Source organism: Sorex araneus, chromosome 1 (genome assembly GCF_027595985.1).
Source record: "Sorex araneus isolate mSorAra2 chromosome 1, mSorAra2.pri, whole genome shotgun sequence".
Lineage (NCBI taxonomy): Eukaryota > Metazoa > Chordata > Mammalia > Eulipotyphla > Soricidae > Sorex > Sorex araneus.
The window spans coordinates 194,147,749-194,171,928 of NC_073302.1; the positions used below are offsets into that span (position 1 = coordinate 194,147,749).

Consider the following 24,180-nt stretch of genomic DNA (forward strand, 5'->3'; position numbering starts at 1 on the left):
CTGGGAGTCAGCCTCGAGCAGGGTGTCACCTCCCACCCGGGGGCTCTCAGGAGGAGAGGGGAAGAGGAGACACCAGAAGGCCTCACATGTGGATGGAAACACACACGGCAGGAAAACTCGCCCCTCGCTGACGACTAGGACCCCCTGAGGAGGCAGAGTTGCCCACCCCAGGGACCAGCGGTGGCCTCACACAGGCCCCTGGCGTCCTGGACAGTCACAGCTCCCGTCTGCCCCCCAAACTTAGTGCCCCCAGCCGCTCAGCCCAGAGACCAGGCAGACGTGGGCGGGGCCTAGACCGAGTCCGGCTATTCTAAGATCACCTCCCAGCCCCCACCCCGGGGGGCCTGCCAGCAGCCTCGCCCTCGGCCTGACCTCCAGGGCTGGGTTGGGGGGCACTGAGGCCAAGCGGAGCTGGGCATCTCCTCGTGCCCAGACGCCCCGGGTGGGCAGCGGGCGCGGGACGGGTCCTCCCGGTGTCTCGGAGGAGCCCCAGGCCCACGGGAGAGGCCCCGGCTGGCCCCCGCCCCGCCCCCAGGCCAGGCGCCCCCGGGCCAGCCCTGCACCGGCGCGGGCCGGGCGCGGCGGGGAAAGTTGGCAGGAGGTGCCGCGGGGAAGCGTTCACGGTGGCCGGGTGGGAGCAGCGCGCCCGCTCGCCCACGTCACGCCGGAGCGGGCTCGCTGACGACCGCGGCGCCTGGGGACGCCCGCGCGCTCCGCTCGCTCGCCAGGTGCTCCGCCTGGAAATGTCTCCATTAGTTGTCGCCTGCTCCCCGGCGGAGCGCGCGCGCCGAGCGGCCGCGCGGCAGCCTCGCGGGCGAGCGGCAGTGGCCCGGCGCCCCCGCAGGTAGGCGAGGTCCCCGAGGTCCCTGCGCGCCCCCGCCGCGGGCTCCGGCCCCTCCCCTGCCGCGGAGGCGGAGGCTGGCGCGGCCGCCGAGGGGCGCGGGCGGCGGCGGCGGCGGCGACTCCCCGGTGCGTCCCGGGCGGGCGGCGCGCGGCTCCCCGCGGCCCCGGGCTGAGCGCGCGGCGCGGCGGCCACGCCGGCAGGTAGGGAGCGGCCTCGGCCGCGCAAACTTGGCGCGGATCGCTCCTGCGCCGGAGGGCGCAAAGTTTGCCGCCGCCTCGGGGGTCTCCGGAGGCCGCCGCGCGGGCTCCGGGGGAGAAAACTAGGGTGTGGGGCGCGCGGGGGCGTGGGGGCCGATCGGGGCCTGCATCCCCCACGGCGAGCGGTGAGGGTGCCTCGGGGAGCCCGGGGGCGCTGGTCAGGATGGGGAGGGCGTTCGGGGGAAGGGGGGACGACGCGTGCGCCTCCAGATCGCCGCCCTGGCTATGCGGGAGACACCCCCACCCCAGGACGGCTGCAAAAGAGTGGCAGCCGAGCCCGAGGCTGGCGACTGAGGCGCCCCAACTTCCAGAATCCCAAAGCCCTCACCATACCCGTGGGCGCCTCGCTGGGCGAGCTGGGGCCCCAAGGGTGTGTCCAAGCGCCTGGGGAAAGGCGGCAGGCTAGGGGATGCCCCCTCTGCCCAGAGGCAGCCTCTCGGAGGGACCCCTCCTGGGGGGGGGCGGGGAGACGATTCGCGCTCTGGGGCCCCAGAGCTGCTGGGAGGTCTTGGCGCGTCCTGTGTCCCCAGAGGCCCTCCAGGCCCCCAGGCTGTCTTCACCCTCGGGCCCTTGGGAACAAGGGCGACCCGCGGCTCCCCCATCCCGCCAGCCCTCCTTGGTGGCCTGAGCTCGGAGAGCCAGCAGGATCTTCCCCAAGCGCCGCTGCTGGCTCCCACCAACGGGGACTGGGGGCTTTGCCCGCTGGGCTCATTAGGCAGGGCGGGGTGCGGGTCCCTGTGGGCCAGGGGTCCCTGTGGGCCGCCGCTTCCCACAGAGGATATGTGGGGCTGCGTTTGGCCATTGCCCCTGCGGAGTCAGTTCCCAGAGGGCATCTGGGTACCTCGGCCCCAGATACTGTGTTTTGGAGGAAAGCGGACAGCTGGTCCCGGCTGGGGCGCTTGTGCCTCAGAGGGCCGGGCTGGAAGGACAGAACCAGGTTGGAGCAGACAGGGGTGGCCTGAGTCTGGGCTGGGTGCGCTCAGGAGGGGGCCGGGCGCTGTCGGGCCAAAGCAGGGGGCCCACGGGGTTCCCGTCCGGGAGAGACGGCACCTTGCACCTCGAGAACCTGACGCGGTGAGGACCCAGCGCCTATTCCGCACCCACCCTGGAAAGCAAAGCAGGAGATGGCAGCGGCGGTCCCGGGGAGCCCAGAGCCGCGCAAGGCCCCCCGCAGGGGCCTCGCCCCGCGCCTCTCTGGAAGACGAACGGTCCCGCGGGCCGCGGGCGCTCAGAAACTCTGGCCTAGTTTGGGGGCGGCGGCGCGGTGCCCAGGTGGGTGCGCGAGCACTGCGGGCCGGTCGGCCGCGCGCAGAGCACGGGGGGGGGGGGGGCGCGGGCCGCGGAGGGGGCCCCCCTTCCCGGCGGCGCGAGGTGTTTGTAAACAATGCGGAGTGGAATGTGTGCGGCGCGAGCCCAGCCGCCAAGGAGCGGGGGAGGGGCGGCCGGGAGGACCCGGGCGCGGGGAGATTCATTTCCGCGCGCAGCCCCCTGGCTAGCTCAGCCTCGCATTATTTACAGGAGGGTGAGATTAGCGATTCAGGTGAGAGAGAAAGGAACGCCGCGGCCGCGAAATCAATACAGAATTCGAAAACGATTATTAATGTCATTTGACTCGTGTTCTTTATATATCTCTCCCGGCTACAGACGCTAAGCTGTCTGAATAATTTGCATGGAGTGGCTATTCATTATTTCCCATGATTTTTCCCTGCGAGCGGCGCGGACGTGGCCGGCTGCGGTCCTGCGCGATCTGAGAACGCGTATTTTCATCTGTGAATTAAAGCAATTACGCAGCAGATATGATAGGATGCGTAGCGCGGTCTCCAGATAGTCATCAATCACCTTCAACCGAGCTGTCAGCGCGCGCAGATTTCGTTTCTGGGAGGCAGGTTCGCAGCTGGGGAGAGGGCGAAAACGTCATCATTAATTAGAGGGTGACCCCGGGGCTATTCACAGGTCTGAACCCAGGAATCTTCCCCAGCAAGTCTGCACAGCGCCGCCGCTCAGGCTCCCCTCTGGCCGACGCGGGAGGCCGGGTGGGACGCGCACGGGGCCGGGGCGCGCCCCCCCCCCCCCGCCGCTCGGCTGTGTTAAGGGACCCCGCATCCCGCGCCCCGCACAGAAGCGGGGCGGCGGGGAGCCTGCGGGAGTCTGGCGCGCCGCGTCCCCGCCCCGTACCTATCCCAAAGCGCCCTTCGAGGCGCCCCTGGACAGAACTGCTAAAAGGCGTGGAGCTGTGGGGTGGGGGGGCGTCCGGGAGTGGACTTGGCAGGGGGCTCCGAGGGGGGCTCTGTTCCGCGCGCGAACTTGCCAGACTGGGTGAGCGGAGGAGGGGCGCTCCCTCGGGATGCGGGCGCAGAAAGCGGCAGAGCCCTTCGAGCGCCTTTTCCTGGGACCTCGCGGCGTGCGGGAGACCCACAGCCCCGGGCACTGGGACGCCAGGAACCAGACGCCGTGGCCACCCTCGGTGCTGGGCACCCCCCACACACGGCAGCGCGGGTTCCACGCCGGTACCAGCGGCGGTGGCCCCCGGGCCGGCCGGGGAAGGACGCGCACACGGCTGGCGCCGCTGCCCGCTCCAGCGCGCGGCTAATTTTAACTGTTGATTACATCTCCAATGAAGACTCACTCGTGTGTCCCTTCAAGTGTCTCATTTGTAATTGAGACTAATGATTACAGTGCGATGGGAAGACCAGCTGCTCATTAATTAATTTCTAATTAAAAGTGCCTCCGTCCCGGTGACTAAGGAGAAATGCCGCGCGGCGGGCCGTATTGACTTGGAGGAGGAAATGCATTTGTCCCCGCCCGGTGGCCCCTCCGCCCCCGCCCCGCGGACCCCCGCGGCCGCGGAGTGACCCGCACGTCTGCGGCCAGGCCGGCGCGGCGTGGGGCTGACGTCAGAACCGCCGCCGCTTAAAGCCGCGCACATCTCACTTGACGGTTCCGGCGACTGGTCTTTTTTCCCCCCTTCCTTTTTTGCAAAATATGTATTTGTGTCGCCGCTGCGAGGCCGCTCGGTCCCAGAGTCCCCTGGAGGCCCCGGGGCGCGCGGCTCCGAGGCTGGCCGCGGCGCGCCTCCTCCCGCGGTCGGAGAATCGGGCCAGGCCTGCTCACCCGCCACTCTGCTCCCCCACTAACCCGCTTCGCCCTCCCAGCGCCTAGGAGCCCGCGGCCCCGGAGCAGTGGCGGCGCCACGCCCGCCCCCGCGTGCAGGACCCCGCCGGCCCCGCCCGCCGGCCCCGGGCCGTGCCAGCCATGTCCTACCCGCAGTTCGGGTACCCCTACTCCTCGGCACCCCAGGTAAGGGGGCCCCAGAGGGCACAACGGGCGGGGGGACCCCCAAAGGGCAGCCCCGAGTCAGGCAAGCCCAGGTCTGTGGCGCCGACGCCCGGGAGGGGCGGGGACGCGCAGCGACTTCAGGGACGGGGCCCCCTTTAGACCTCTAGCCAGACCGGCCTCCCCCTGGCCAGTTGGGGCTCCGGGCTGCGCCTCGAGATCTGGAGAGACAGATTCCCGGGGACCGTCTCGAAACCCAGTGGACGCGCTGGGACCCACGGCCTGGCCGCACGTGGCAGGCGCGGCGGGCAGTCGGGCACGCGGTGAGGGGACCAGCCCCAGCACTGGGCCGCGCCTCTCCCCCCAGTTCCTGATGACCACCAACTCCCTGAGCGCCTGCTGTGAGTCCGGGGGCCGCACTCTGGCCGAGTCGGGGCCCGCCGCCCCGGCGCAGGCGCCGGTCTACTGCCCGGTGTACGAGAGCCGGCTGCTGGCCACGGCGCGCCACGAGCTCAGCTCGGCCGCGGCGCTCGGCGTCTACGGGGGACCCTACGCGGGCTCGCAGGGCTACGGCAACTACGTGACCTACGGCTCCGAGGCGTCGGCCTTCTACTCGCTGGTGAGCCACGAGGGGCGGCCCACGCCCACACCCCCCCTTTGCGCAGGGAGCCTTGGGGACGCAGGGGGTCCTGTGCGCGGCTGGCTGTGGGGTCTGAGGAGCGCACGCCTTCCTCCAGGCCGGGCTGGGGGAACGCAGCGGGGGTCGCTGTCATGCTCTGAGCGCGTCGTCCCCCCTCCTGCGCCACCCCGTTCCAGGGCCCCTGTTCTTCCCGGCCCCGGCTCCGCGCAGCCCTTCCCCCCTCTCCCACCCCAGGGCCTCCCCGTTTCCTCTCCGCCCCCCAACTCGACTCCCCCTGGCCCCCGAGTGAAACTGGGACTGGCGCGTGGGGGCCCGGGGTGCAGCTGCCAAGGACTCCGCGCTCGGGAAGGGGCTGGAGTGGGCGACGCCGGGAAGCGGCCACTCAGCCTCCTGCCGCTACAGAACAGCTTCGAATCCAAGGATGGGACCGGGTCTGCGCATGCGAGTCTCGCGCCCGCCGCGGCCGCCGCCTACTACCCCTACGAGCCAGCGCTGGGCCAGTACCCGTATGACAGGTGAGCCCCAACGACGGTCCCCGCGGGTTCCGCTGGCCCCTGCGCGCCACGCCCCCAACGCAGCAAGGCCCGCCCCGAGCCACGCCCCCAGCGCGGTCAGTCCTGCCCCAGCCTCGACCCAGGCGGTAAGCCACGTCCACGCCACGCCCCCTGCCTAATGGCCACGCCTCTTCGCAAAGCGGCAGCGGGGGTGGGGGGAGGGCTGGAGATGGGGAGCCCAGCCCCCGGGGGAGTGCCGCCTGTGTGACCCCGTCTGTCCTCTGCCTGCGCCCTGGTTCTCCTGCGCAGGCGCCAAAGCGCCCCCCACCCCGCGCTCATCTCTCCCCTCCGGTAGAGCTAGACTGGCCAAGAGCAGGTTCCCTCGTCCCAGAGACAGGTGTGGCCCCAGAAAGCCCGGAGACGCTCCTAGCGCGTGCCAAGGGTCCCAGGCGGCCCGTGCCCGTGCACCGCGGCAGGGTCGGGGGCTCAGGAGGGCTCAGGCTCTGCCTGGACGTCATCTCTGCCTGCCTTCGGACAACTGAGGCAGGGCCGGCAGCCCAGGGAAGGGGGCTTACTGGGCAGCACGGCCGCGGGCACCCCATTGTCCAGCCTGTCCCCAGGTACGGGACCATGGACAGCGGCACGCGGCGGAAGAACGCCACGCGGGAGACCACCAGCACGCTGAAGGCCTGGCTGCAGGAGCACCGCAAGAACCCCTACCCCACCAAGGGCGAGAAGATCATGCTGGCCATCATCACCAAGATGACCCTCACGCAGGTCTCCACCTGGTTCGCCAACGCGCGCCGGCGCCTCAAGAAGGAGAACAAGATGACGTGGCCACCACGCAACAAGTGTGCCGAGGAGAAGCGGCCTTACGGGGAAGGCGAGGAGGAGGAGGGGGGCGAGGAGGAGGCCCGGGAGGAGCCCCTGAGGATCGCCAAGGGCGAAGGTGGGCCAGGGCTCGGGGGTCTCCTCTGGGGATGTCCTTGGACAACCAGGGGTGGGGCCTGAAACATCCTTGAAGGAAATCCCACCATACACACCAACACCACACACCAACATCACACACACCATCACACAGAACCACACACCACCACCATTCAACATGCATCATCACACTCACTACTCACCACACACCCCAACACCATACGCCAAGACCATTCACAAATATACACCACCACCATTCACACCAACACCACACACCAATACCACACACACACGACTCAGCATACATCAATACCACACTCCAATACCACTCACAAACACACCACCAGCACTCACACCAACACCACACACACCCACGACTCAGCATACATCAACACCACACTGACACCCTTCACCAATACCACATACTAACACCATGCACACTAATAACCATACACGACTCAGCATACATCAACACCACACTGACACCCTTCACCAATACCACATACTAACACCACGCACACTAATAACCATATACAACTCAGCATACATCAACACCACACACTCTGCCACCACTCACCGACACCACTCACACCAATAACCACACATACACACAACTCAGCATATATCAACACCACACATCAATACCACTCACAAACATACACAACCACCATTCATACCAACACTACACACTAATACCACACACATATGACAGCATACATCAACACCACATCCCAACACCACACACTAATCCCATACCCTGCCACCATTTATCAACACCACACACCAACACCACCACACCAACAACCACATACCAGCACCATACACACCAGTACCACACACACCAACAACCACACACACCAGCACCACACACAATAGCACCACATACACCAACCCCACACATACCAACATCAGACACCAACACCACTTACCAACAACCATACACACCACCACCACTCAGACCAACATCACACACCAACACCAACAACCACATACTCAGCCACAACACATCAACATTACATACCAATACACACTGCCATCACTCACACCAACACACCAACACCATTTACCAATACCATACACCAATACCATGCAGTAACATCATACCCTGCCACCACTCACCAACACCGTACACCAATACCATACACTAACCCCATACCCTGCCACCATTCACCAACACCATACACCAATACCATGCAGTAACACATACCCTGCCACCATTCACCAACACCATACACCAATACCATGCAGTAACACATACCCTGCCACCATTCACCAACACCATACACCAATACCATGCGCTAACCCCATACCCTGCCACCATTCACCAACACCATACACCAATACCATGCGCTAACCCCATACCCTGCCACCATTCACCAACACCATACACCAATACCATGCACTAACCCCATACCCTGCCACCATTCACCAACACCATACACCAATACCATGCACTAACCCCATACCCTGCCACCATACACCAATACCATGAAGTAACATGATACCCTGCCACCATTCACCAACACCATACACCAATACCATGCAGTAACACATACCCTGCCACCATTCACCAACACCATACACCAATACCATGCGCTAACCCCATACCCTGCCACCATTCACCAACACCATACACCAATACCATGCAGTAACACCATACCCTGCCACCATTCACCAACACCATACACCAATACCATGCACTAACACATACCCTGCCACCACTCACCAATACCAATACCATGCACTAACCCCATACCCTGCCACCATTCACCAACACCATACACCAGTACCATGCACTAACACAGACCCTACCACCCTTTACCACACCAGCATCACACACCCCCACCCCACACCAGCACCGCACATCATCCCACATCACTGGTCCTCACACCAAGAGACTGAATGGCCAGGCCATGTGGAACCAAGAGACCACCAGGGGACAGGAAGGGAGGGGACTGGAGGAGAAGGGAAGGGGGACAGGGATTAGGGACCTGGTGTGGGGGTGGGAGGGGGCTGTCTGGGATGTATGAAGGGGGCCTGAGGGTCAGGACGGGGTCTTAAGGTGTATAACCATCTCTGGGGATCAACACGGGGACTAGGGTAAGGGCCCTGGGGTCCTGCTCATAGCTACAGGGTTCACTGCATCACCTCCTACTTGGGCGGGTTCTGTTTGACCCCACACGCTCACACCCCCCACTGCCGGCTTTCTCTACTGGGCAGGGTCTGTGGGCAAAGAAGAGAAGGATCTGGAGCTCAGTGACCTAGAGGACTTTGACCCGCTGGAGGCCGAACCCCCGGAGTGCGAGCTGAAGCCGCCTTTCCAGCCCCTGGACCGTGGCCCTGAGCGCGTCCCCGCGACGCCTGACCGCGGCAGCGCCCCGGGCAAGGAGACTTCGGGCGCGCTCCGGCTGCCCCTGGCGGCGGGCGGCGGGGCCGCGCTGGAGCAGGACCTGGACCGGGCCCGGAGCTGTCTCCGGAGCACGGCGGCCGGGCCTGAACAGCAACCGGGTGCAGGGGGCGGCCCCCAGGCCTGCGAGGCCAAGCTGGGCTTCGTGTCTGCCGGGGCGCCCCCGGGCCTGGAGGCCAAGCCGCGCATCTGGTCCCTGGCGCACACGGCCACCGCGGCCGCCGCCACGGCCCTGAGCCAGACTGAGTTCCCTTCGTGCATGCTCAAGCGCCACGGCCCCGCCGCCCCCGCGGCCGCCGCGTCCTCGCCCGTGACCACGGCCGCCGCCGGGGCGCTGGAGCGGCAGCAGGACTCCCCAGTCACCAGTCTGAGAAACTGGGTGGACGGAGTCTTCCACGACCCCATCCTCAGGCACAGCACTTTGAACCAGGCCTGGGCCAGCGCCAAGAACGCGCTCCTGGACCCGGGGCCCTTGGGTCGCTCGATGGGTGCGGGCGCGAACGTGCTGACCACGCCCCTGGCGCGCGCCTTTCCGCCCGGCGCGCCCCACGACGTGCCCGGCCCCGGCGGCTCCAAGGAGCTGCTGGCGCTGCCCAAGGCCGGCGGGAAACCCTTCTGCGCCTGAGCGGGCCGGGCCAGGGCTGAGGAGTCGGGGGCGCTCGGGCCCGGGCGCGCACACGCTCCCCGCGCCCAGCTCCCCGAGGACGCACGACGGAGCGGGCTCTGGAGGCGCCCCGCAAGCCCGGAGGGCGGGCTCGGCTCTCATTTTCCCGGGGCCCCCTGAACAGGCCTCAGGGCCACCAGCACGGCCCGACCGGTCCACGGGAAGTGGGCCTGAAATAGGACCCGGCCAGGCGGCGCTGACCGGGAGCTGCAGGAGGGGCTCGACGCGCCAAGTTTACGTCCCAAAGTTTACAAGGAAGGCGCGTGCGCCGCGCGCTCCGGCGGGTCCGAGGCATGCCGCGTTTCCGTGAGACCCGCCGTCCCGTCTCCTCTGCACCCGACTCTCACCGACAGCTTCCCCGCGAGCTCACACGAATGCACACGTAACGCGATACAATTGTTTTTCTAATGTCTGCGCGCTGGCAACTGCCTGCTTCAAGGCTAATACAGCAAAACCAATAAAGCGAGTGGTGGTGTTTGCATCGCAAAACGAACACGCTTCCAACCCGGGGGTGGAGGGGCAGGAATAGGGGCCCGCTCCTAGGAGAGACGCCCTGGCGCCCGCGCAGAGAGGGCCCCAAGGTTTGCGCCGCTTCCCTGATTTCGGAGAAGTCAGAATAGTGGGTGCGCGGTGGAGACGCCGTGACTCTCCCCAGGTGCCAGCGCGTGAGGTGGGAGCGAATAGAAGCTTCCGGGCCAGGGACCCTCCGACAGTTCCCGGATGGAAGGAGGGGGGTGAGGGCGTGAGCATCGCTGCCCGGGGCTCGTCCCGTCTGAGACCCGCTTCTGGGCCAGCCCTTGGCTAACCGGCTCCTTGTCCTTTCTGTGTCTGAGACCCAAGCTGGGGCGCACGGACGGGGCGGGCCTCAAGGACGCGGGCAGAGGCGAGCAGGAGCTGGAGCTTCTTTGGAACGAGCCTGTTTGGGGACCTGGTGCTTAAGGCCCCATCCCCGCGGGCTAGTCCGAAGGTCTGGATCCAGAGGCCCCTCGGATGACCTCTCAGACGCCCTGGCCCGGGAGAGTCGGGGTTCAGGGGGATGAAAGACGCAAGTGGGAGCGGGCGGGGGGACCTGGACCTCCGTGGGGCGTTCGAGGCCGCGGGTCTCCTCCTGGCGCCCTGGGGGCGCGGGGCAAGGCCGGGCGCGCCCCGGGGCGGAGGCGGCGGGGCCCCGCGGGCCTGGGCCCTGCGCCCCGGGAGCCGCCCGCCCCGCCGGCCCTCAGTAATTGGATTGTATCCGCCTGCGCTGTCACAGTATTGACTTTCGCGCTCTTGGATGATATTATCGAGACTCGGAAGCTCGCCGCTGATGTCTGTCAAAAGGCAGCGCCGGCAGCCCCCGGCCTGGCCAGCCAGCATCAGCCAAGATAATTTGAAGTGAAATTTTCATTTTGACAGTAAACCCCTCAATTTCTAAAGGCTCCGCGCCGAGAGCTCGCTGGCAGGACCAGGCTTTGCAGAAAGCCCACGTCTTAGACTGAAAAGGGCAAAAGAACTCGAATTAGTTGTAATAGATAAAAGGGCAAAAATAAAGAGTCAAGGGTACTTGACAGTAATAGCGAAAGTGGAGTCTCCCGGGAGCCGCGGCGGCCTAGGCTGGGGCGCCAGGAATTTTAATGCGCCTGAGCGCGCGCCTCCCGCCCCCTCCGCGCCGGCGAGGGCAGCGAGGGCGGGGCTCGGCGAGGGCCAAAGGGCGGACGGGCCGGGCCAGGTGGGGGCCGGAAGGGGACTGGCCAGGTGGGGGCCGCGGGTCTGATGGGGACGGGCCAGGTGGGGGGCCGCGGGCCGGACAGGGCCGGGCCAGATGGGCGCCCTGTGGCGCGCAGGAGGCCGGGGAATTGCGTCCGCACCGGGCGCGACCCGCGCCTCTCCCCGCCTTCTCTGCTGGGGCCAGGGCCTTTCCTGTCCGCTCCTGGCTGGTCCGAGCGCCTGGACGGAACAAACCGCCCGAAGCCGTGAAATGCAGAAGGCAGCCCAGGAGGGGGTCGGCCGCGTTCTGGGCGGGGGTCCAGTGCCCGAAGTCGGGGCTGTCGCCGCCACCCTACCCGCACTTCTGGGCACACGCTTGAAAAGTTCTCGATAGCCGCGCGACACCCTCGGTTTCCCGGGGGTCGGGGTGCGCGCGGGGCGGGCCCGCAGGGGGAGGAGAGGGGCCGATAGCCGGCGCGGGGAGCCGCCGGCCCACCCAGGCGTGTCGGGCCGGCCCGCCGAGGAGGGGCCGCGGAATTGACGGGCTCCTTCCCTCGCCCAAATCCAGCTGTAATCAGCGGCGCGTTTCTTTTCATTAAGGCTCCGACAGCGCGCGCGGGATATACGAGCCTCGCGCCGCGCGCGCCTTCCCGCTGCTCCATTAACGACGCTGCGCCCCGGGAAACGCTCGGCCCACGGCTCCACAGTAAACGCTTTATCGACCCTCAAACCGCCACTGATGGTTCCATTTTTCCTCTTTTTTCTCCTTTCCCCTTTCCTGTGTTTTTTTTTTTCTTTTTTTTAAATTTAACTTAAGGGAGAGACTCCTGCAAGTAATAGAGTCTGAAACGACACCTTAACTAGAGGGGGCGCGGGGAGGCCGGCCCTGGACGGCTGAAAAACAGGTTACCGGGTCCTGAGGCCAGGGGGGGCTCACCCATCCACCCAGCCCCACCGCATCCTGTTCCCTCCCTCTCCCCCTGCCTCCCTCCTGTTCTGCCCCTCCTCCTCCCTGTCTCTCCATCTCTCAGCTTCCATCTCTGTCTCTGTGTCTTTGTCTCTTCCTCCTTGTCCCTCTTTGTCTCTGTGTCTCTGACTCTCTCTGCCTCTGTTTTCACAAGTCTCTGCCCCCTCTTTTCCTCCATGAACTCAGAGAGGAAACAGGACCCCCAGGCCCCAAGCCCATGGGAGACCCTTGAGGCTGTCAGGGAGGCCTGGAGTGTGGAGCCCGGCCCCGCCCTACAGAGCTGCACAGGGCACCAGCACCCTCCAGCTCTGGGTGCTGTGCTATGAGGAGATGGGGAGACACCTGAGCCCACAGCCTGCGGTGCCCGGTGCCCTCCTGCCGGGCTGGGCACTGCTCCAGGAAAGCCTTCGCCCAAGGGTCAGCCTCCTGCCAGCACTGCCCCTGCCTGGCAGGTGTGTGTCCCCTCCACAAGGACACACAGTAAGGCAGCCCTTCCCACGGGGCCCTTGAGGGTGGGACAGGCAGGGGGAGGGGAGGGAGGAGAGGAGAGAGGGAAGCAGAGAGGGGAGGCAGGGGAAGGGAGGCAGGAAGGAGGAGTGGGGAAGGCATGGAGAGTGGAGTGTGGAGGGGAGGGGAGGGGAGGGGAGGGGCCGGCAGGGTGGAGGGCAGCAGAGGGCAGTGGGCTCTGGCTGTTACGAAGTGGGACACCTGGCCCTCCCAGGCACATCAGGGCATTCTGCAGTCCTGGCTGCTCCTGCAAGAAGGTGTGGAGCCGGGTGGAGCTCAGGAGTGTGTGCTCCAGCCGCCCGCCCCGTGAGAGGAAGGGGCTCTCCTGACCCCTCCCCACATAGTCATGGCTCCCTGGACACCGGTGAGGCCGACCACCTTCATTGGTTCTCACCAATGGACCATAGCAAGGGTCAGTGTGTCAGCCTGGAACCCGGGTCCCAGGAGAGACTGTGGGGGGTCCAACACATGCCCAGGCCTGGGGTCAGCAATTCCCCTCAGGACCGGGTGCTGCAAAGCCAGAGGGTGGCGTGGGCTGGATCAGGAGTCCCCTTCCCAGGGACCAACTCCACCCAAAGGTCCTGTCCAGGAGGCCACATCCAGAGAAGGCCCCGGCCCAGGAGGGGCCTCACCTCAGGAGGGGCCACACCCAGGAGGCCAACCCCACGCCAGGCAGCTTCCTGCCCCAGGAAGGGGGAGCCCTGGGCAGAACAGGTCCTGCCTCCCTCGACCCCCCACACCCACGGCTCCTGCACCCACAGTCCTCTGTGTGGGGCATGGCGGGGGGGGCTGAGGAGGACTGGCCTGCACAGCGGGAGCTGGACTGTGGCCACGGCCCCGGTCCCTAAGAAGTTCACGTGCCAGGACAGAAGGAGGCAGCTGGACACCGGGCCGGGGGACCATGGGCAGCTCCATGCCTGGACCAGGAGCCCCTAAGGGGAGGAGTTTGGGTCTGCCTGGACCTGGAGGTGCATTCTGGAACTCCAGGACTGCAGCTGTGGGCACGCCCAGGACACCCCGCAGGCCTGCGGTGGGGGTGGGCACGCCCAGAGCCCCATTCAGGCCTGCAGTAGGGGTGGGCACGCCCAGGCTCGGGCGGAGGGGAGTGGGCCGGCTGGTTTTCCTGGATTCTTTGGCGTGAGGGTCCAGATGATTCTTCTACAGGAGTTCCAGGCCCCTAGTGCTGTCCCCGGACCCGAGACAAGGCCCGGGGCAGCCTCCGAGAGGGGACAGGAGCACTCAGGAACTAGGACTGGGCACTGTGGGCACAGGGCAGTGCCCCTCCCCAGGCTGGGTGGAGGGCCCTCGCTCCCCACGCCCCCGCCAGGAAATACTGCTTGGGTTGTCTCCGCCTGGGCAGGAGGGGAGGGCCTGCTGTCCACGCCAGACCCTGCAGAGCTGGACTTACTGGGCTCTCCTCCAGGAGCGGACACGTCTCCTGACCTTGAGTCCATCTGGGGCCTGGGGTGGGGGTGGTGCCGCAGTGAAGAGCCCAGCCTGGATGGAGCAGGCTTTGCCCGGACCCTCATTGCCCTCTCTGATGGGGGGCTGTGCGCAGAGACACCAAACAGCATCCTGCCACACCCTGCCCTGTCCACCTGGTGCTGGCCAAAGGCTTCTCTAAGGCCGAGAAGGTTCAGCCCCGCTCTCACTGAGGGGGTGACAGGGTGACAGGGTCCAGGGGAGATAGAAAAGGGGCCCCTGGTGAAGATGGATCAGGAGCCCCCAAACTCCAGGCCTGTGCTACTCTGACTCAGAAACACAACGGGCCACAGCAAGGACACGCACGCAGCCGACCTCACACAAGCTCACACAGTCCCCAGCAGGGACACGCATGCAGCAGGACCAAGGGCTCACACTGTCCTCAGCGGGGACACGCATGCAGCAGGACAAAGGGCTCACACTGTCCTCAGCGGGGACACACATGCAGCAGGACTAGAGCTCACACTGTCCTCAGAGGGGACACGCATGCAGCAGGACTAGAGCTCACACTGTCCTCAGAGGGGACACGCATGCAGCAGGACCAAGGGCTCACACTGTCCCCAGCAGGGACACGCATGCAGCAGGACCAAGGGCTCATACTGTCCCCAGAGAGGACACGCATGCAGCAGGACTAGAGCTCACACTGTCCCCAGCAGGGACACGCATGCAGCAGGACTAGAGTTCACACTGTCCTCAGAGGGGACACGCATGCAGCAGGACCAAGGGCTCACACTGTCCCCAGCAGGGACACGCATGCAGCAGGACCAAGGGCTCACACTGTCCCCAGAGGAGACACGCATGCAGCAGGACTAGAGCTCACACTGTCCTCAGAGGGGACACGCATGCAGCAGGACCAAGGGCTCACACTGTCCTCAGAGGGGACACGCATGCAGCAGGACCAAGGGCTCACACTGTCCCCAGCAGGGACACGCATGCAGCAGGACCAAGGGCTCACACTGTCCCCAGAGGGGACACGCATGCAGCAGGACCAAGGGCTCACACTGTCCTCAGAGGGGACACGCATGCAGCAGGACCAAGGGCTCACACTGTCCCCAGCGGGGACACGCATGCAGCAGGACTAGAGCTCACACTGTCCTCAGAGGGGACACGCATGCAGCAGGACCGAGGGCTCACACTGTCCCCAGCAGGGACACGCATGCAGCAGGACTAGAGCTCACACTGTCCCCAGCGGGGACACGCATGCAGCAGGACCGAGGGCTCACACTGTCCCCAGCGGGGACACGCATGCAGCAGGACTAGAGCTCACACTGTCCTCAGAGGGGACACGCATGCAGCAGGACTAGAGCTCACACTGTCCCCAGAGGAGACACGCATGCAGCAGGACCGAGGGCTCACACTGTCCCCAGCGGGGACACGCATGCAGCAGGACCAAGGGCTCACACTGTCCCCAGAGGGGACACGCATGCAGCAGGACCAAGGGCTCACACTGTCCTCAGAGGGGACACGCATGCAGCAGGACCAAGGGCTCACACTGTCCTCAGAGGGGACACGCATGCAGCAGGACCAAGGGCTCACACTGTCCCCAGAGGGGACACGCATGCAGCAGGACCAAGGGCTCACACTGTCCTCAGCGGGGACACGCATGCAGCAGGACTAGAGCTCACACTGTCCTCAGAGGGGACACGCATGCAGCAGGACCAAGGGCTCACACTGTCCCCAGCAGGGACACGCATGCAGCAGGACCAAGGGCTCACACTGTCCCCAGAGAGGACACGCATGCAGCAGGACTAGAGCTCACACTGTCCCCAGCAGGGACACGCATGCAGCAGGACTAGAGCTCACACTGTCCTCAGAGGGGACACGCATGCAGCAGGACTAAGGGCTCACACTGTCCCCAGCAGGGACACGCATGCAGCAGGACCAAGGGCTCACACTGTTCCCAGAGGGGACACGCATGCAGCAGGACTAGAGCTCACACTGTCCTCAGAGGGGACACGCATGCAGCAGGACCAAGGGCTCACATTGTCCTCAGAGGGGACACGCATGCAGCAGGACCAAGGGCTCACACTGTCCTCAGAGGGGACACGCATGCAGCAGGACCAAGGGCTCACACTGTCCCCAGAGGGGACACGCATGCAGCAGGACCAAGGGCTCGCACTGTCCCCAGCAGGGACACTCATGCAGCAGGACCAAGGGCTCACACTGTCCCCGGAGAGGACACGCATGCAGCAGGACTAGAGCTCACACTGTCCTCAGAGGGGACACGCATGCAGCAGGACCAAGGGCTCACACTGTCCCCAGAGGGGACACGCATGCAGCAGGACCAAGGGCTCACACTGTCCTCAGAGGGGACACGCATGCAGCAGGACCAAGGGCTCACACTGTCCTCAGAGGGGACACGCATGCAGCAGGACCAAGGGCTCACATTGTCCTCAGAGGGGACACGCATGCAGCAGGACCAAGGGCTCACACTGTCCTCAGAGGGGACACGCATGCAGCCGGACCAAGGGCTCACACTGTCCCCAGAGAGGACACGCATGCAGCAGGACTAGAGCTCACACTGTCCTCAGAGGGGACACGCATGCAGCAGGACCAAGGGCTCACACTGTCCCCAGAGGGGACACGCATGCAGCAGGACCAAGGGCTCACACTGTCCCCAGCAGGGACAGGCATGCAGCAGGACTAGAGCTCACACTGTCCCCAGCAGGGTCACACATGCAGCAGGTCGAAGGCTCGCACTGTTCCCAACTGGGACACGCATGCAGCAGGACTAGAGCTCACACTGTCCCCAGCAGGGTCACACATGCAGCAGGTCGAAGGCTCGCACTGTTCCCAACTGGGACACGCATGCAGCAGGACTAGAGCTCACACTGTCCCCAGCAGGGTCACACATGCAGCAGGTCGAAGGCTCGCACTGTTCCCAACTGGGACACGCATGCAGCAGGACCGAGGACTCGCACTGTCCTCACGGCTGCTAATGGCCAGGCTCGGCTAGCAGTGGGCGGCTCAGTGTCCTGTATTCTGGGAGGAGACTGGACACCGGGCAGAGCTCCAGAGGAGCACCTCTTGGGAGGCTCCGCAGAGGAGGACAGAGAGAGGGGAGCCACCTGGAGGGCAGTGCTGGGGACCTTTTCAGCCCAAGGAATGGCCTGGGCTGGACCTGCAGGACCCAGGGGTACCCCTGCCCACGGACGCCAGGCTGACCCTCTCCATTGCTCGTGCTTCTGGAGACCCTGAGCGGTGGCTGAAGCCACCGGCATCCCCACAGCTCCACCCTCCAGAGACCAGCAGTGAGTGGCCAGCATGGACCCCAGCCCAGCAGCTGGCTGAGGATACAGGACTCAGGACAGCCCCGCAGCCACTCTGCCCCGCCTCCCCCAACCCTGTGGCCCTGTGACGCCCCCATCACCAGGGCTGAGGAGCGCACCTCAGTTTGTGTGAGTGTGCACACATGTTTGAGCCTGCACACGAGTGTTCATACATGACTATTTACCTGTGCATGTGGTTCTACGTGACATGTATGCCCAGGTGTATGTCTGAATGCCTTATCATGAACTTGTATGCATGTGTGCATGCATATGTGTTCACATGCTTGTGTTCCTGAAATGGTGTGTCAGATGCATGTATGTACATGTGTGTGTGCACGTGTGTTCCAGGGGTGCATAGCTGAGTCCAAGGGTGTGCACATAGGCATGCACTGAACTCACTCCTGTGTGTGTATGTTCTGTGCATATGTGTGAGCAGACGTGTGCAGGGGAGTCTGTGTGTGTGCTTGCTGAGTGTGTGGGGGCTGTCGGGGTCCTCTGGAGTCTCGGGGCTGGGCTAGCAGCCACATGCGTGCTGAGGACCATGCCCTGAGCCTGGGCCATGGTCAGGAGATGGCCAGGGGACAGGTTCCTGCCCAGCCCCAGGAAAGGAGGCAGCAGCTGACTGTGGGCGCTGCCCCGAGGGAGCACGGGAGGGCTGAAGCTACCTCAGTGGAGCCGGGCCGGACCCCGGGGGTCATGCGGGAAGGCGGCCCTGACGGCATGAGGCGAGGTGGGGGCAGGAGCAGGACTGTAGACCAAGGGAAACAGACCCCGGGGGTTGACACAAGGGCTCGGAGCCACAGCGGAGCCAGCAGGGCCCTCCGGGGGTCCCGGGGCTGGGGCACGAGAGAGCTGCAGGCAGTCTCGGGCCCATCCCACAGCTGCCCACGGCGTCCTGAATGCTGGTTGTGTTTGTTCTGCCCAGCCCCTGAGGCAGGAAGGAGACGGGTCGTGAGGGGCAGGGGCGACCGGCCCCACACACAGGCACCCGGGCAGGGAGGCCAGATGCTCTCTCGGCCACGGCGCGGCTGGTACATGTCACTCGGAGGCCCCAGGACATCCCAGGCCCCATGCCAGGTGCCATGGGGGCCGGGACACCCCACCCCAGCTCCTCGGGCCTGCCCACCCCCGGGCCCTGGAACGTGCCAGATGGCGGCTGTGCTGGCCGGCCCCTGAGGCCCAGCGCGTGCCTGCGGGTCAGGCGCCTGGGGCGGGCTGACGCATGTCATCTGGTGGCCGCTGGCTCCTGTCCTGCAGCAGGACCAGCCCAGGGACGCGCCTTCCGCATTCCACAGTGGCAGCAGGTCAGACAGGGCAGTGCGAGGTGAAGAAAGGGTCCTGCTGACACCCTGGGCTCCAGCTGTCACTGCCTGTGGCCGCGGCCGGGAGCCGGGAGAGGAGCAGGACAGGGCAGAGCTCCCTGACCCCATTCCTCCCAGAGGCCAGGCGCAGCTAGCAGGACTGGGAGCATGGACATGCACAGACATCTGTGTGTGCCCATGCCTGTGTCTGTACATGTGTGTTCAAGTATGCTCGTGCACCCGTGTACGTGTGTGCCTGTGTATATGTACCTATGTGTATGTGTGCAAGAATGCTTGTGTGCCTATGCATGCGTGTGCAAGTGTATGAGCCTGTGCGTCTGTGTACTCGTGTGCATGTGCCTGTATGCATGTGTGCAGGCCCAACTGTGTGCCTGTGTCGGTGTGCATGTACCTGAAACAGTGTATGAGTCACATGTGTGCATGTGTTTCTGTCACTGTCTGTGTCCAATGATAGCATGGATATAAATGTTTCTGTATGCATGTGTGCACAGGTGGCTGAATATGCATTGCATACACATGTTCATGTTTCCGCATGCATGCACACACTCACATGGGTTCATGGGTGCACTCATGTGGCCACATGTATATGCCCGAGTGGCGCATGTGATAAAATTCTGCATATGTCAGAATGTGTGCACACCTATGAACACATGTGAGGATATGACTGTATGTCCACATGTGTGCATGAGAAGGTATTTATGTGTACATGCCTGTGTGCACATGTGAAAGTGTGTATCTGTGGGTACATACATGTGTATGTGAGGATATGTGTTTATATACATATACATGCCTATGAACACATGTAAGGGCTGTGTGCATGTGTTACATGTAAGAACATGTAGGTACATGCCTGTGAGCACACCTAAGGATTGCCTGTGGGTGCACATGTGTCACCTTGTGCATATGCATGTTCATGAATATTAACATGTGTAAGGTTGTGTACTCTACCATCCATGTGTGCATCTTGTGCATATGTGTACATATAGGGATGTCTGTGCATATATATATATATATATACCTATGGTATATACACAGATATAAATCCACAATACCTATGGGGTTGTGTCTACCAGCACACATGTATGCACAATGTATGTGAGTATGTTGGTGGAACAGGTACCTCTGGGCACACATGAGGCCAGTGTCTGTGGGTGCACATGTGCACATATGAGGCCAGTGTCCATAGGTGCACATGTGCACACGTGAGGCCAGTGTCCGTGGGTGAATGTATGCACATGTGAGCCCATGTGTCTGTGAATGCACATGTGCACACTTGAGACCATGTGTGTCCGTGGGTGCACGTATGCACATGTGAGACCATGTGTCTGGATGCACATGTGCACACACTAGGCCATGTGTCCATGGGTGCACATGGACACACATGAGACCATGTGTCTGGATGCATGTGTGCTCACGTGAGGCCAGTGTCTATAGGCGCACACATGTACACATAAGGCCATGTGTCCGTGGGTGCATGTGTGCACACGAGGCCATGTGTCTGGATACACATGTACACATGTGAGGCCACGTGTCCATGGGTGCACGTTTTGGGATGAAAGTCACGAGGAGCCCGTGGGGCTGAGTTTGGAGCATGGGGGGGGGGTGCACCCTTCTCTGTTTAGAGAAGCTGAGCTCAGAGGACCTTGTACCTGGTGGGGCAGGACTGGGGTCCCCACTTCAGACCCAGCTCCATGTCCCGGGCACAGGCCACCCACAGGGTGACTGCCCCACCCTGAGAGGACTTGTCCCACACCCGCTCTGGGCCACCTGACGTGGTGCCTGACGGGGGGGCTGTCTGCAGAGGCGGGGGCTGCGAGCCCCAGCTCTGACAAAGCAGGGCTGAGGCCGGCTCCTGCCCAGGCCCTAGGCACCCCCAGGATGAGGTGCTGGGACCCACTCTTGTGAGAGGGTCCTGGGGAAGATTCTGGAAGGCTTCCCTGGTGTCACAGGGTGGGGACATGGCTTGCAGAATCCCGGGTCCAGCCCCGGTCCCCACCAGACAGACCCGGTGCTGCCCTTCTCGTCGTCCAAGAGGGACATGTACGTGTCCTTGTTCTGCAAGGCACACACGTGCCCACCCGTCCCCGCCTCCCGCTCAGGAGCACGACTGCAGAGTCAGCAGTGCCAGGGCCCTCCCACGCCTGAGATCTGTACAGTAAGTCCCTCCTCCCCGAGCCCGCCGTGGGCCGTGCCCGTCCCCCGCCCCCGCCCGCTCCCTGCCCAGACAGCTGCTGCTGTGCTGACAGGCAGCCAGCCCCCCGCCCCCCCCCCGCGACCCCGCGGTGCCCTGGGTGCCAGCACTCCGCTCTCAGCCTCTCCAAAGGTCACCAGATAACCCGTCCCGAGAGCCCTTATCTGTGTCCTTCCTGCCCTGCTGTCCCCTGAGAAGGGACAGGCCACACCGCAGTCCAGAACAGAGAGGCCCCTGCCCAGCCCCCCCCCGCCAGCCCCTGCTCAGGACTGTGCCCACCCCTTGCCCTGCCCTACCCTGCCCTTGGCCCCCTCCCGCTCCCCCGCCTCGCACTGCACAACCGATGGCCCAGTGTCTCTTGGCCTCCCACCTGCCTCTTCCAGCCCTTAGGAGCACTTGGGCCTGAGTCCAGCCTGTGGAGCACGAGCACTGTCCAAGACTCAGAGGGTCCATGCTTCCTTGAGGGTCTGTGAACCCAGCATGACTCCCCCTAGGCCTGTGACCGGTGTGCGGCCACCAAGCCCACAGGGACGCACCGGCAGGTACGGAGTCCAGCTGGGGCTCAGCCCTCATCCTGCGCCCGCCCCGCCCGCAGGACATGGCCCAGGGCCAAGTCAGGAGCCTCACAGCAACCAGCGCCAGCTCTGCGCTCAGTCAGACGCCCATGAGCAAGTGGGACGCGGCTACAGCCTGCAGAGATGGGCCAGGGCCACCTGAGGGAGGGTCCCACAGCCCACAGAGACGGGCTCAGGGGCCAGGCAGCCCAGGGAGGGTCCCACAGCCCACGGAGACGGGCTCAGGGGCCAGGCAGCCAGGGAGGGTCCCACAGTGCCGGGGGCCTCACAGCCGTCAGTGAGGAGTGAGCAGTGTGTGGGGGGTCCCACAACCAGAGGGCCGAAGGGGAAAGTAGGAGACTCCAGGTGCAGGCCACGGGGAGTAGGCCATGGGGTGGACACAGGCAGGGGGGTGGACAGGGTGGGGATGGACACAGGCCAGGGGGATGGACACAGGCCAGGGGGATAGACACGGCCAGGGGGGTGGACACGGCCGGGGGATGGACATGGCCGGGGGATGGACACGGCCAGGGACAGGGACAAGGTGGGGATGGACACAGGCCAGGGGGATGGACACAGCCGGGGGGATGGACACAGGCCAGGGGGATGGACACGGCCGGGGGACGGACACGGCCAGGGGATGGACATGGCCGGGACAGGGACAGGGTGGGCATGGGCCCGGCAGGGGGATGGACACGGCCGGGGGATGGACACGGCCAGGGGGATGGACACAGGCCAGGGGGATGGACACAGGCCGGGGGATGGACACGGCTGGGACAGGGACAGGGTGGGCATGGGCCCGGCAGGGGCCCAGCAGGGGCCCAGCAGGTGGTCCCTCCCAGGGCAGAGCCCCCCACAGCAAAGGTCGCCCGCATGGCCTTTCCATTTTCCATCGATCAATATTACATTTTTCCCAGGAAAACGCGAGCGCAGAGTTATGGCTGACCTTTCCTTCACCCTTCAGGGGCAGCAGCAGCCCCGCGAAATAACAAATGACTCCGCGTCTCGGGGCGTAGCCGGGCCCAGGTGCGCCAGGCCCGTCCTCACAGTCTGTTTCGGGGCTGAGGAAGGAGGTGGGCAGGACCCTGCAGGCCTGCCTGGGGCGGGCGGGGGCAGGAGGGCCAGGCAGGAGCCCCTGGGCCCCGGGAAGGCGCCCTCCCGGTGAGCCTCAGAGGAGCCAGAGCACCTGAGGCTGAGGAGAGGCCCGAGGACCCCGCCCACCCAGGGCCCTGGCATTTGGTCCTCCACAGCTTGATGTGAACCGGCCCGTGCAGAGGGGAGCCCAGCCCCCACCCTGCCCACGGGGGCACCTGCACAGCCCCCACGGCCCCCCCATAGCAGGGCTTCTGGAGGCGGTCCCTGCAGGACAGAGGGCAGTGGCCCAGGGCCCTTCGCTGCCCCAGGACTCCAGCCAGGGACACAGCGGGCAGGAGGGGTCACGGGGAGCCAGGAGAGGACACGGGCTGATGGGGGACACGGGGGTGTATCAGGAAGCGCTAAGGTGGCCCGCACAGACGCCTGTGTTGGGCAGTGCGCTCACTGCTCGGGCCGGGGCGGTCCAGGACAAAGCCTGGGGGTGCCAGCCGGAAGAGGTCATTGCGGGGTGGGCAGTGCTCAGCGGCCCTGCGCTGAAGCCCCGAGGGGGTGGGACCCCAGACTCTGGGGCACCGGTAGGACCCCTTCCCGGCGGCAGCTGTGGGCTCAGACAGGCCTGACCTGCGTCTCACAGGCGGGCCGCGCCCCTCGGCCCTGGGGCTGGGTGAGGGGTCCCGGGCGAGGGGCGGCGACGCTGGGCCACACCCACTTGCTCCTGGTCACAGCCGGAGGCCCCGTCAGCTCCGGCCACGCTCTGGTGTGGCCGCTCCTTCATGCCACGGTGTCGGGGAGGCCTCAGGGGCACGGGATGGGGGTCCCCTGCCCTGCCCCTGCCTGGTGAGGAAGGGGCAGGGTGTGAGGGTCACCATGGGATGACCTGCCCCTGCCCGCCCCCACCGACAGCGGCTGAGCTGGGACCTCACGTGGGGGGCACTGAGGAGGGCTCCTGCGGCGCTTTCTCCTCTCTGTGGCCCCAGCGGGCTGGGCAGAAGTGCGTCCAGCAAACAGCTGCTCTCTGAGCACTGTCCGGCCACCATGTCCGTCCCCAGAGAGTCGGGCAGGCCGCCTGGCGCTGTGCCATGGACGAGACCAGCGTGAGTGTGGGCCTGGCCCGCCCGAGTCAGGCCCGGCGCAGGGCAGCGCCCGCAGGGGTCAGCACCCAGGGCTGAGCCGCCCGCCCGAGGCCAGAGCGACGCCCGCGCTGCCATCCGCACGCCAGCCCCGTCTCCGCCCGCGACGTCGCGCTGCGGGGAGCCAAGCGGCACCTGGGGGCTGCCGCAAGGGCCCTCGGGGGCAGCTCCTCGACGGCCTGTCCCTGCGCGAGCGGGGGCCTTGCGCGCCCTCCCCTCTAATGAGCGGCCGGCCTCGCTTTTAATTACCCGGCCCTGCAGCCGTCAGCGTCAGCCCCGCAGCCGAGGAGGCGGCGCGGGGAAGCAATTACTCGGCTCCCCTCTGCTCCTTGCAAATGTGACCTTTCCTGGGACGTGACGGCGGGTTTCCTGCTGTGGGCGTCTCTGCCGTCAGCGTCTGTGCGGCCACCCCCACCCCACAACTGAGGACAGCCGTGTCGGGGTTCGGGGGGGGGGCAGCTGTAATGAGAA

General features: G+C 65.2%; 1 protein-coding gene across 3 annotated transcripts; it reads left to right on the forward strand.

Moving 5' to 3' along the window:
* The first annotated feature begins 819 nt into the window (after positions 1–819).
* IRX4 (iroquois homeobox 4) lies at positions 820–9,952 on the forward strand. Of its 3 annotated transcripts, none has more exons than XM_055117900.1 (6): positions 820–844; positions 4,254–4,398; positions 4,742–4,993; positions 5,417–5,529; positions 6,129–6,457; positions 8,656–9,952. In XM_055117900.1, the coding sequence occupies exons 2-6, from the start codon at positions 4,354–4,356 to the stop codon at positions 9,465–9,467; spliced, it is 1,551 nt and encodes a 516-aa protein (XP_054973875.1). In that variant the 5' UTR covers positions 820–844; positions 4,254–4,353; the 3' UTR covers positions 9,468–9,952. The 3 variants fall into 3 exon arrangements, with proteins under 3 accessions (XP_054973875.1, XP_054973863.1, XP_004621446.1); XM_055117888.1 differs by lacking the exon at positions 820–844 and adding an exon at positions 957–1,044; XM_004621389.2 differs by lacking the exon at positions 820–844 and having other exon boundaries at positions 3,915–4,398.
* The last annotated feature ends 14,228 nt before the right edge of the window (positions 9,953–24,180 follow it).